Raw genomic sequence first — 12,963 nt, forward strand, 5'->3', positions numbered from 1 at the left:
AGTAACAAAAGAAGAAGAAGAGTTATTAAACGGTAACTATACACTAAATTGTGCAAGCCTGATAAGAGACAGCGGAGAGGCGATGTCGTACATGAATGGGTGATTTACTCCTTTTCTGTAGCAGTACACACAACACATGGACCGGCCGATAAATGTGCTATATTCTGAGTTTAATAGGATATTCGGGGCTGACGACGGTAACATTAGCCATGACAAATAGCTGATGGCTATGGCTATGTACAGAGACTCACACACAGGAGAGCCTATTGTAGTAGAGCCACTAGCTCAGCTACAACACATGTACCAGACAGAAACTTTTACAAAGGGCCATGAATATGCTTCTAGTGACTGTCAAAGCTCCACTGGACCCTCTGTCTTTCTAGCACAGAGACAGACGGTCTGACAGAAGCAACTCATGGCTGGTTAGCTCTGACTACCAGCTCTGCATCATTATTTATGCTACACTGAGTGGTGGTCAGTCCTTTACTTACAGTCCTCTGTTGCATTTTTAAAATATGCTGGAATGGAGGAAGCTAGCAGATTTTGAGTGTATAGTTACCCTTTTTTTGTAGTTACCCTTTAATTCAGTAGACTGACTTGGTAATGGTAGTTATACAACAATACTATGTCTATGTATGGTATGCTAGCATTAGCTAATGTTAGTCACCACAGGGTACTGGTTATACCACTACCAGTACTGTAAAACATGTCTATGGATCTGATGCAGGGTATGTTGTATTGCTTGTGAATTCAATGATTCATTTGTAAGAGGACGATTGTGTTATTTATTCTTCCAAAAGCTACATAATCCTGCTTTACAAGAGGATTTTGATATTTTAATGTGTCGGAGACCTTCAGTATGTCTAATTGATTTATAAATGGTGGCAATAGGTAATTCTTTTCCCCACTGAAGTGATATACTTTTCCAAAAGGCACTGAGAGCACGCTAAAACTTAACAGAGGTATACGTCTGCATCAAAATGCACTGCCAGCCACTTGGGTAAAAGAGGTGAATTGTACCCTCCAAGGGAGAAGGATAATGGCATGCTGCAGTAACTTTGTATAACTGTTTTACGACAGCCAGCCTTGTCAGTCTGCCCTTCACGCAGCTAATGCAGCATGACGTTGGCTGGGTAGTGGATATAATGGAGCCACAATTTAAGCTTTATAAAAAAAGGACACTTGTCCAGGTGTAGAACTGTCACAGAAAAGCCAGCTCATGAAAAGTCACAGAAATGGAAAGTGGCCTCTAGGCATTAAGTAGGCACTGCACCACTATTTTCCCCTCAATAGAGTTGGCACACTTCACCATCTTTATCAAAAGGTAATTATAGGGCTGCCTGACTTCTGCGACAGTAGAGTATAGGACAGACAAGTTGAGTAGAATCAAATCAGGTTGAACAAGCTGAAATTGCTTGTCTCTCGTGGCCTGTTTTTGGTCATTTGCCACAGTGCGATGACTCTCATTATGTCTAATGGCTCACTGGTTGTTTATGAGTTTCTATGATTTATAGTGTGGGGAAGAAGAAGGAGGAGGTGGTGTGGTTGAGTGATAGAGGAAATATTTGAGCTTTTATAGAGATCAAGAAGAGAGAATCTGACTGGGAGGAATGCAGTACGGGAGAAATGGTCCAGAACTTGCTCAAGGGCATTTTAACGTTCCCAACCAGCCCACTGCTTTGTACCAGCAACCTTAACTCTGCTGAAACCAGGCTGGTGAATTCATAGATATTTTGGTTGCTGTTGTGATGGAGCTTGAGGCAAGCTTTGCTCTCTTTTTTTTTCAAATGCAAATAAGGTGAAGGTCAAAGTAAATGAAATCACAGTAATAATAGTAAAGTTGTACAAATATGCTCTAGTGCACACCCCTCTAATTAATCTGTCCAAGCCATTTTCAGGCATTTTCTTGTAAACATGACATCCTTAGGTACGTGATCTCATAAGGTATTACATGGCATTTCTGCGAGCAAAGGAATTTACATATTTTTCAGAGGAGAGCTATGAATAATGTTTTAGCCGATTACCCTGCTGGAACTTGTTTGTGGAACAACATGAAGTCTTGAAATGATCCCCTATCCATCTGTCTCTGTAATTTTGGATGTTGTGTGCGGATAAGCTGTGTTAAGATGAAGGCTTTTTCGCATGATTTGAAACCCTGAAAAATGTAATTTCTGCTCATCTTGAGTGGCTTTACTTTGCTCTCTGCTGTTAGTTTAACAGCAATGTGGCTGGATATGGTGTGCAGCCAGGTATTATGATTCCTCATACCAGTAGTTGCTAATACATGTGAACTGTTTAAAAAGCGTTCTCCGCAGCAGGGTGTCTCTATAATAACAGGATGAAGCAAAAAATATTGCTAACTAGCTTAGCTTTATTCACAAGAGTTGGCACAGAAACCAATAAAGCACACACACACACACAAACACACAGGCACACACACCTAGACATCTCAGCATGGCCATCTGTCGCAGGACTTTGTATGCCAAAGATTTTTCTCCTGTCCTCTGTAAATACAGTTGCTTTCTTGTCTTTTCTGTCTGCACCCCACCGGCCATATTGTCCAGTCTGGTTCACACACCCTCCATATTTTACAGTGGATGAAGTAGTGTAGCATTAAATAACAGTTAATTCTGGTCAGATAATTACATTGGACAGGACATATTGCTGATATTTAGTAGTACAGCATTGGCATGTATTACTACTTTAATTGTAGTGTCTGACTCAGGAAAGTCATGAGCTGTTTACTGTATGCTGCTGTAAATTGACTGTATTTGGGGAATCAAATCATACAGGCCACCTAGTGCAATGTCTTTTTACCCAAGATTGGGTCTTGATTTAACAAGACCAACAACTATCATCTTCCAGTCTGAATTGTTTGTCTTTCTGATCCCAAAACACAGAAAAGCCAACTATCATACAAAAAGCACAAAAGTGTACAGTGTACACCCATTATTGACAGCTGATCTGACACACAGTTTTAACTATGACATGCATGTGAACTAATATCCCTAAACACACTGAAAATTTTGGATGATGGTATCAGTTTAATTTCAACTGCAGTAATTGATATTTCTTCACTCAATAATACCCAATCCACAACATGGTATCTTTTTTTTTTTTTTTTTTTTTACCCAGGGTTGATTTCATAAACATGCTAACTTCATGTCACATAAATTGTAAGAAACAGACATTGATTGACTTGATACATTGACAGTTTCAGGCTGTTCCAGGCAGGTACCCAAGAAAAAAAATTTGGGGGGCAACTTTTACCCTTGCTGTCTAAAAACTTGGGTCATTTACAAAATTTTGGGGGCACTTAAAAAATAGTAATTAATGCATAAAGTTGCTGTTCTTAATGTGAAATGAGCCCAGATTAAAATGCATAGAGTAATCACCGCCTTGTGCCAACATGAGTAAATAAAAAGCATACTATTGCTGTTCCAAAGAGAAGTGTGTGTGTATGTTTATAGAAAACCATCTGTATGTGTGAGAGAAAGCAGGAGACAGTTCTAATGTGTAGGTTTTTATTTATCTCTAATAGCCTTTGTATATGTATAATGCATTAGTTCATAGATCGATTGAAAACTTCATCACAGTCTTTCAAATGTGCTGGTTAATGATCTTTTTAAAACATCCTCTTTAGAAACTGTAGAAGGTCTGTTAAAGATATTTGAGGAAACAAAAGGCAGTGTTTCACAACTGTAAATGTAAGCCGGTGACCTTACATACACCAACATTAACAGAATTGAATTCAAGTAACAACACTGCAAATTGCTGAAGTACAATAAACTATTCAATAAATCAGTCACAGCAACCAGCCTCATGGGCTACTTGAGTAGATTCATATTGTACACGGGTTTCACTGTCAGAGTCAGACTCTGTGTCATCTGTTTCTGTTGCTGCTGCCGTTTGTGCAGCAGATTTAGAGGCTGTGCTCCTTTCCCATGCAGCTTTATTTGCTGGGTGCCTTTGTTTTTTTTCTCCCCACTTTTAAACTAGCTCCGCCAATAAGCCGGCTATGGAAGTAGTCACAGAGCCGGATCAACGTCTGTGTAAGGGACAGCCGGCATGGTGGGACAGGGAGCTGACGCTGTTGTGTTACACGTTACGCCTATGTAAAAGCACACACGGGGGCCTAGCTTTGTTTGGTTCAGTGCAAAAAAGCAAAGGCGGTTTAATGATGGATCTTCTTTACAGCTATAATGCGGTATCTCTGTATTAAAGAGTGAGAGCATATAAAACAGCCTGTATATAACTGCACTGATCACCTCACCAGTCAGCAAGACCCACATGTAGGCTGTAACATTAACGTTAGCTAGTCAACTTGCTAACACCAATGTTAACTAACTTGCCAGACTAAAATCATTTTAAAGTCTCTAGCGTTAGCGTTATGTACCATAAGCAAATTGATGATGCTTGCTTGTTTGGTGATGATGAGCTGAATACTTTTTGACCCGTTCGCTTCCTTTAAGTCGTGATTAGTTTTTAGCTGTCCAACGCTATGTTTGGGTGGGTGAGCCCTTTGCGCTTCACAGTTGAGGAGAGTCGTTCACCTCTTCAACACCAAGCTAGTCTATTTTCCATTTTTCAATTGTAGAAGCAGCAACTTTCTTTGCCATCTCATTTGCCGGGGGTGGTGTAGGTGACGGCCCAGGATTTGGGTTGCTTTCTTCGATAACAGTTGGAGTTTTTTTAATGAGGTAGCGGTCCATTGCAGCAGACAACTTCACTGCATGTGCAGGATTGCCTGGACGCTGCCAGGTATCATTACAGCAGCCTAGTGTGGACAACAGTTTGTGTTGTGTACTGTTTGTGTGAGTGTGTGTTAGAGATGGAAACGGAAATTACGTGAATTAAATAAAAATAAAATGATGGCTATATGTAGGATATTGGCCTAAACTGGTAAATATCTAATTATTTTTTTCAAAATCTTGAGGGATCATGGTTTTTAGAGGCATTCTGAGATTTCTTTGGCCATTTTTGCCCTTGCCCCCTGTTAATATCTGATGCTGCTTTAACTGTTTATTGCCAAGAACACACATTCATAAAAATGTCGCCTAAGAGACAAATCAACATTTGATATTTAAATCCTGTAAGTAAAAGTGAACAGTCTTAAAAGGAAGATTTCTTGCAAATGTTGCTGAAATAAGTAGTGATTCATGGTAAATAGTATGAATAGTAAATGAAGGTACACAACAAAGAGGGACACACAGAGGTGAAAACCTCCAAGTAGAAAAGTCCCACAACAAATCTAGTAGAAATGTTTCATTATAAAAAAAAAAAAAAAATTGAGTCCTGGAGATTTGTGCCATCAAGGGAGCCAGAATCTGAACTGAAAACTTGGTTTGGTAGCCAGATTATTAGGCTGGAGTTGTAGGGTGACAGACATGTGGCCAAGCCATATTTTTGATTTTTTGCAGTTCATCACACTTATAAATTATAGCCCTCTAGCTTATGCTGTCTATGATGTCTTGGATACAGTATTTTAAGACTTATAAACCAAACTCTAGATGCATACAAACACATTCATAGTCCCGGTTTTAGTTGGCAGAAAATAATTAATAATTACAATTTCAGAAATAAATAAAATACTGTCTGTTGTAGAAGCAAACACCGTCCCAGCAAGCTCTTTTATTGTATCCATGTGCTGAGATTTCCTTTTGAGCCAACACTGATGCACAGCAGTGACATAGTGACACCAGGTGTTGGAGAGACGTATTACAAATTGCTGGCTTCACCACGTAACCACCATAGCAAACTTGTGATACTACTGTATTATCACTACTATAAGATATTTGCACAAACATAAATATTTGGCAGATTTGCAGTTTTTTAACAAAGGTGAAAGGACAGTCAGACATGACTGCATGTAACATGTTTACCAGTCTTGTGTATTTAAGTGGTAATCTGATACTTTGAGGATTCCCACATGATCAATAAAAGCATTTTATTCTCCCTTTCTCTCACAGGGAGGTCAGAAGTCAAACTCAGCCACTTACATTACAGGATCTTTCTTTTATCCAGCTCCATAGCTTTAAATTATGAAATCGTTTAATCACCATCCTTTGATATAAAACTCCAACATAACGCCGTCAAGTTGGCTAGATTGGCAGCAATATGGGCACATTAGCCGCTGAGTGACACAAATGCAGCTGATTTTCAAGAAACCACATTAAAATGCCTTGCTGTGTGATGTCTTATATTCTGTATGCCAGCGTTGGTTCGTGATCAGCGACTAAAGATACCATACATGGAAAAAAAAACTAAATTGCCTGCAGCCAATTCTGGAAAGAGAGCGAAAGGAGGCCAGAGACAAAAGATGATGTTAGAGGGATAAAAGGATGAGGGGGTGAAGGAGGAGAGGAGGTGGTAAGTGATGGTGGTGCTGCTGCTGCTGGTGGTGGTGGGTGCTTGTTCACGACCACAGTTAGCATGAAGAGAGAGAGAGAGAGAGAGAGAGAGAGAGAGAGAGAGAGAGAGAGAGAGAGAGAGAGAAATGTGGTTTCAGAGGATGTATGCGGTTGTTTTATAATAAAACCTGTCAGACAGACGTCACGACTAAGAGAGGAGAGGGGTGATGTTCAGGGAGTTTAAGGAAATTGACTTTTTAACTACTGAAAACTGAACCAACAAGGACAACCTTTACTGCTGTGGATGTACAACTAACAACTATCTCTCTCTCCTCCTCCTCCTCTTCAACTTCCTCTACCCTCTTTCTCCATCTTGCTCCAACATGTTTTTCTTCCAGCTCGTCATCATGTCCGGCACGGTGTTGTTGGCCTACTACATGGAGTGCACGGACCTGTTCAGCGTGCATGTGCAGGGTTTCTTCTGTAATGATGCTGAGCTGATGAAGCCGTACCCCGGCTTAGAGGAGACCAGCTTCATCCCCCCCCTCATCCTGTACTGCGTGGTGGCCGCTGCTCCCACAGCTATAGTGAGTAAAATTCATTTTGTGTGTATTTTCACAGTAGTATGTAAACCCAGGACAACTTATATATATTTTTTAATGATTTTTGCTGCATGCTGGAGTGTAAACAGCACTCATCAAATATGGCGTGCCTGTGTTTACTCAGGCTGTTTCTCTCAGCCTCCCTGGTTTCCTCTGAAACAACAAGTAACCACTGCTGAAACTTATTATACTGCAGACTTCATTTACAGCTAAAATATGCTTCTAATTTTACATTTGTGACTGTTTGTGCACATAAGTGTGAATTATACATTATGTTCTGCAGTATAAGTTCTATTTTTACATTCTAGTCAGAGTTGAGATTCAGTCATGCATCCTGTCTGCCAAGATATGGAAGAAAACATCAAAATAAACTGTCTGACTGAAGACTGTTTCCATATCTTTTTATGGGTCAGCTGATCACGTTGGCAATGATTTCACACAGACTGAACTTTTGGCTCTGTGCTTTGATCTAAACTCAGTTTCTTTTTGACTAGTTAGTTGCCGTGTTGCACTACAAAACATCACGCTGGATGTACCAGTGAAGAGTAAAGTCAGAAAGTCATGCTGTACGAGGAGCAGTGTTTATGCGGGCTGGATTTCCTGGTGATGAGGATGTTTCACCTTTCACCCGCCAGGCTTTCTTCCATCAGTTCTGTTGAATGAAAGTATATCAGCCAAACTTCTTCAACATCAACAGGGCTTGTCACAAAAAAAAAAAAATCAAACAGAAGGTGTGTCCTAACACAAATTCTAAGCATCTTTGTACGTAGTGTGTTGTCACTGGAAAATGGACAAAATGAAGTATACTCCAAAAAAAAGAAGGTATTCAATCTTCTGAAAGACATTCTCTCTTTTGGTGAAGTTTAAAGGATTTTACTGGTGATTTTTCTATATTTTTCTTATTGTCAACAAATCTTATGTGCAGAGCTAAACCAACAATGAATTGATCCTACTTACAAGTATTGTGTGTGTATCCAAATCCTGATATATCATATTCCTCTTTGCCGTAAACCTTCGTTGCTGTTCAAAATCTATTAAAAACATATCGATGTAACCACACCGCTGCACTGGATCACATGTTCCTCTTTGTGCCAAAGTTCTTTGAGAAATTTACAATGCAACACAAAGTCAACAAGCTAGTGAAGCACTGTAAACAGAACCACATGCGCAGTTGTGTCTGCCTTATATGGAACTACTTTCTGGAGACTGAAAATGTGATGGCTGTTATTAGTCTTTGGAGCAGTTTCTAAACAAACTACCATGCCCAAAACTCTTTATGGAGGTCTGCGGCACAGGGGAATAAGCTATATTGAGCTTTGGATACACACACACTCAATACTTGTAAGTAGGATCAATTCATTGTTGGTTTGGCTCTGAACATGAGAAAAATATAGAGAATCACCAGCCATATCCTTTAATTGGCAGTGAAATTCCAAAGTTGTGTGTTTATGCATACTACTGTATGGAATTAGTATGTAGCATAGATTTGGGACACACCAACAAACTAGCCTTAATAGACTTTTTACATGACATTCATTCATGAGATGACATTCATTTTGAAAAACACAGGTGTAATTAATACCGTTAACAATGGCTGTGTTCCGTTTAAGTGTGCCAGTCAGCCATGTGAGTGACCCAGAGTACACAGTAGCAGGGCCCAGAAACTAGTAAAGCTAAGTGGAGCTCTTATTAATATAATTAATTCCACTTGTATTTTTCTTGAAATTACAAGTCAAAAAATCTGCTGTGGAAGCTGTTAACCAAGCTGTGGATGTTTAAACTTGAGTCGTGGATGTCTTGAACATACTGTAGGACATCGGCCCCATATGCATTTCTGATTCAAATACCTCACACAGAAGTAGCAACATACAGCCACCAGATGTCAGTTTCGTTCCATGCTTGTTGACTCAAACCCAGCACACCAGACCAGGCACCAAATGTCTCCGGGCCCCTGGGTCAGCTCATCATTAAACCCATGTCATATTTTATCAACACCTTCTGAAGAGTGTTTGTGTCTGCTTGTTTAATATTATAATTTCTGTTTTCACATTTGACATGGGCCATATGTGAAGGATAAGATGAGTCAATCCAATCAGTAGTTTGAAGTAGCTGATGGTAAAAGACACCCCAGTATGTTTTACTATCACAGAGTGCATATATGTTAAGGGCAGGGTCTGAACTATTCCATGGCTTCCATGGGAGCTCACTATTTTTTTACCGGGGGGGAAATCTTGGGTAAATTTGCTTCCTTAAGCTTCCTTTTTTTCTTTTTGACACATCTGTATGCTGACTACAAAACAAAGAAATGAGTAATGGTGATGTGGAGAAATGCGCAGTAATGTGCAGACTGAATGGGTCTAAGAAAGTGTTTTTCTTCTGATCTTTGAATTAAAGTGAGTGAAGTTTATCATATTGCATCGCCACGCTTCGATGGTGATGGCACGTGCAGCACACATGCTGGTATCTTCATTAAGGTGAATTAATGATGAATCACCCTCATGCATAAATCATACATCAATAATAGCCTGATTTTACACATGATCCATGATGATGAAGGCACAAAAAAATAGAAATGCATGGCAAAAATATCATATTGTCAATATTTTAGAGACCTCCCAAAATTTCACAAATCATGTTTTCAGGGGAGCTCATGTCTTATTAAGAGGAGCCAAGCTTCCCCTGGCTCTCCTGTAGTTCACACCCTGGTTAAGGAATGCGATAATACATCACGTCACCTCAGATATGATCTGTTAGTTGTCCAGGATGCTTTAAAATTCGACACAGATTTGGCTTTGACTTTAGTGTGTGTCATCTGGGGAGACAGGAGTTTAAAAAAGAAAATACTAGAACAAGTTAACTGTAAGAATTATGTATTGTACGTGTAGCTTTAAATTGAAAGCTTAAAGGTGGTTTGACGTTGACTAAATGATCCAATGAAAATACTGTTAACCTAAATGATTATATTATATTATATTATATTATATTATATTATATTATATTATATTATATTATATTATATTATATATTATACATTCTTTACACCAAAATGTAAAGAATGTATGCCAGCTAACTGTAGCTAAAGAGTGAATGGAGAGTGTATTAGGAATATTAACTAAAAGTGCAAGAATTAAGGATTTGGCTGGTGGTGTAGTTCTATAATGCCAGCAGTACATGTACTTCACTATGTACTACAGAATATGTGTGTGTATCATTGTCACTGCTGTATATACCTGCTCCAGCACCAGGTCATTCAGAGAGAAACTGTGCAAAAAGTAGACCCTCATTTTTTTGTGATTTGTGTCGAGCCAACCAGAACCAATCAGCTAAATCTTTCTGTTCCAATCATCAGTCCCTTCCCTTGTCTTTTCCTCATTATGGGTGCAGTTACATTCAGCATCTGAAGTTTGAAAATAAGCACACTCATAAAATAGTTGCAAAATAGTAGCGTTCGATTCGTGAATTATCAGCATTTCACAATGATATGCTTTCCTGACATAGTCATCAAAAACAAGTCAGAGCAGCAGAGATAAACAAGTCAAGGTTAACAAACGTGCCGGTTCTTAGGTGTCAAGGCAAACTGGTGTGCAGCATGAAAAAGCTTTTAGCAGTGTTCCGTTCTTATCTCCTCTCCACCCAGATCAGGGATGTGATTGCTAAAGATGTCTGTTTTCTGGACACATGCCAAACATCTTATTTGTAATGACATATTAATGTTCTCCTGTCTCCTTTGTATCTCCCCATTTTTTGTTTATTATCTAGGACATTTTGTTGTTTTGCTCTCAGGCTCAAAGCATTGAGTGCTGTTAGGCCGCAGTAAAAATCCTAATTATTATCACTTCTTTATTAGATAAAACACATCCTGCCGCTGGCATTTTCTCACTGTAACTAATTGGTGTACAGATGCATCAGCAGTCCACAGTGTTAGAAACCTGTACACACACACACACACACACACACACACACACACACACACACACACACACACACACACACACACTAACACACACAATAAAACAGGATAAATTGGTTCAAAATCCAGAAGAGTGCTCCGATTGGCCCGGAAATGTGACAGACATTGTTATTTACAGCTGATTTGGTGAGAGTGCATTTGTGTGTAGTTTTGACAGAGTCTTCTGCACTGATTACTTCACAAATAAAAAAATAAAAATAGGATGCTTAGTCAATATAGACTGACTGGAAAGTGTAACCAACAACTACAGTGTAAGTCTTGGTATATAGCAGAGACGTAAAAGAATATCAGAAAATATTAGCTTTTTCTAAATTTTATATTGATTTGTTCCTTCTTACTATTTATTTGCTTATATCCGCGTGGTCATGTCTCTCATAGTGACACAGTTTTTCACTTTTTTGTGAGTAGTTTTACCTAAAACTAATTAAATACTAATAAGATTCTTCCTTTTTCCTGCTTCTTCCTGATCACACATCCCTCCCTGGAGAGTGCTGTGTAAGCAGATGAAGTTTTGTTTAACACTGCTGGTCATTTCTGTCTATTTCCTCTCTCTCTCTCTTTCTCATCGGAATATACAGTATGTGGCCTTTGTATTTCATTACATTGTAGTCTCTTTATCCATCCATGTTACCAAAATTTTTAATTCTGCCCTTTGAGAGTGCTGTGTCAGGTGCTAAAAGTTGTGCTTGACACTATAGATCGCTCTGTCTCCACATGCGTCATAAACCAGGGACGCAGCCAATCAGAATTAATGATGACAGGGCTGGGATGTTGGCCAATTAGCTTGGAGGCAGTAATTTATGCGGAGTGTTCCACATGGCTAGACCAATGGGAGACTGTGGAGGTTAGCTGGGTCGCATTGATGCAATGGTCTATAAACCTGTTCAGCGATGGACAGGAATCAGAAAGTCAGTCCATCACCCACAGAGCCAAGAGAACGAAAGCATGATGTTGTTCTTGTCAAGTGTGAATCCAAAAGAAACAGGCCACTGACTAATTTTAGGATCGAGCAGCAACCAGACTGTAGAAGAGTCTCCAGATAAACTTTCCCTGAAGGCTAAGACAAGTCAAAGAAGAGAGGACTGTGTTGAAATTAATGGGTAACCCCCAGCTCCGCTCATGAAATACAAAGTCAATGCCCTTTTTTCCATACCTAATTAGCTCCTTAATGGCTATTTCCACTTATTTTTATGTGTGTCTTGGTAGAAATACTGAAAATTATTGTTCCATTAAGAAGAGATTAAGTCTTTAAGTAGCGTTAATATATTTTTGGTCACTTTGGGGCAGCAGAACAGCAGCTGTAATAAAGGCTGAAAAAATACTTTTAAAACAGTGTAAAGTTGTTGTGGCGAATTTGTTAGCAAAATGTTACCTGTTGACACACCTAGCAGACACAGAGCAATATTAGTATTCATTTTGTGTCAAGTTTATTCTCTTTTTAGCTTTGTGTTTGTGTCCTCACAAACTCTTGAGGGAAATATCAGGGTCATCAATAAGACTGTTCAATTCATCCTGAATTGACTGAATAGTTTTTTGTTTTTGATTTTTGATTTTGATGAGCTCTTGACAATTTGAATTTCCTTTCGGGAATCAATAAAGTTCTATCTATCTATCTATCTATCTATCTATCTATCTATCTATCTATCTATCTATCTATCTATCTATCTATCTATCTATCTATCTATCTATCTATCTATCTATCTATCTATAAGCAGCTAAATGCTCAACCATGTTCACAAGCTAGTTGCCAACTTTGCTAACTCTGCTATTCGGTGCTGGGTAGGCACAGAATGGTAAGTGTATCAGAAATTGTTTGCTAAAAATAGCTTCCTGCTGCTTGTGGAAACTAAATAGTTGAGAACAGTGTGATTGAACCAAAACCATAAAAGTTGTGGGCCATTAAACCCCCAAAATCAATTGAAAGGTGCTAAGACAGCTAGAGCTCAGAGAGACTGCAGAGCTACACAATGATTCTATGTTGGTTTGTCACTACAAGCGACACCTTTAACATTACACAAAGTCATTTCATCCATTATTTATA

General features: G+C 39.0%; 1 protein-coding gene across 4 annotated transcripts in view; it reads left to right on the top strand.

Moving 5' to 3' along the window:
• plppr1 (phospholipid phosphatase related 1) overlaps positions 1-12,963 on the top strand; it is a 66,846-nt gene that overhangs the window by 30,361 nt on the left and 23,522 nt on the right. For all 4 annotated transcript variants that reach the window (XM_067574680.1, XM_067574682.1, XM_067574683.1 and 1 more), the window contains exon 3: positions 6,749-6,937. In XM_067574680.1, the coding sequence (XP_067430781.1) occupies positions 6,749-6,937 (189 nt within the window). The remainder of the gene's footprint in view (positions 1-6,748; positions 6,938-12,963) is intronic.

This window comes from Thunnus thynnus, chromosome 19, assembly GCF_963924715.1.
Source record: "Thunnus thynnus chromosome 19, fThuThy2.1, whole genome shotgun sequence".
NCBI classification, from domain to species: domain Eukaryota; kingdom Metazoa; phylum Chordata; class Actinopteri; order Scombriformes; family Scombridae; genus Thunnus; species Thunnus thynnus.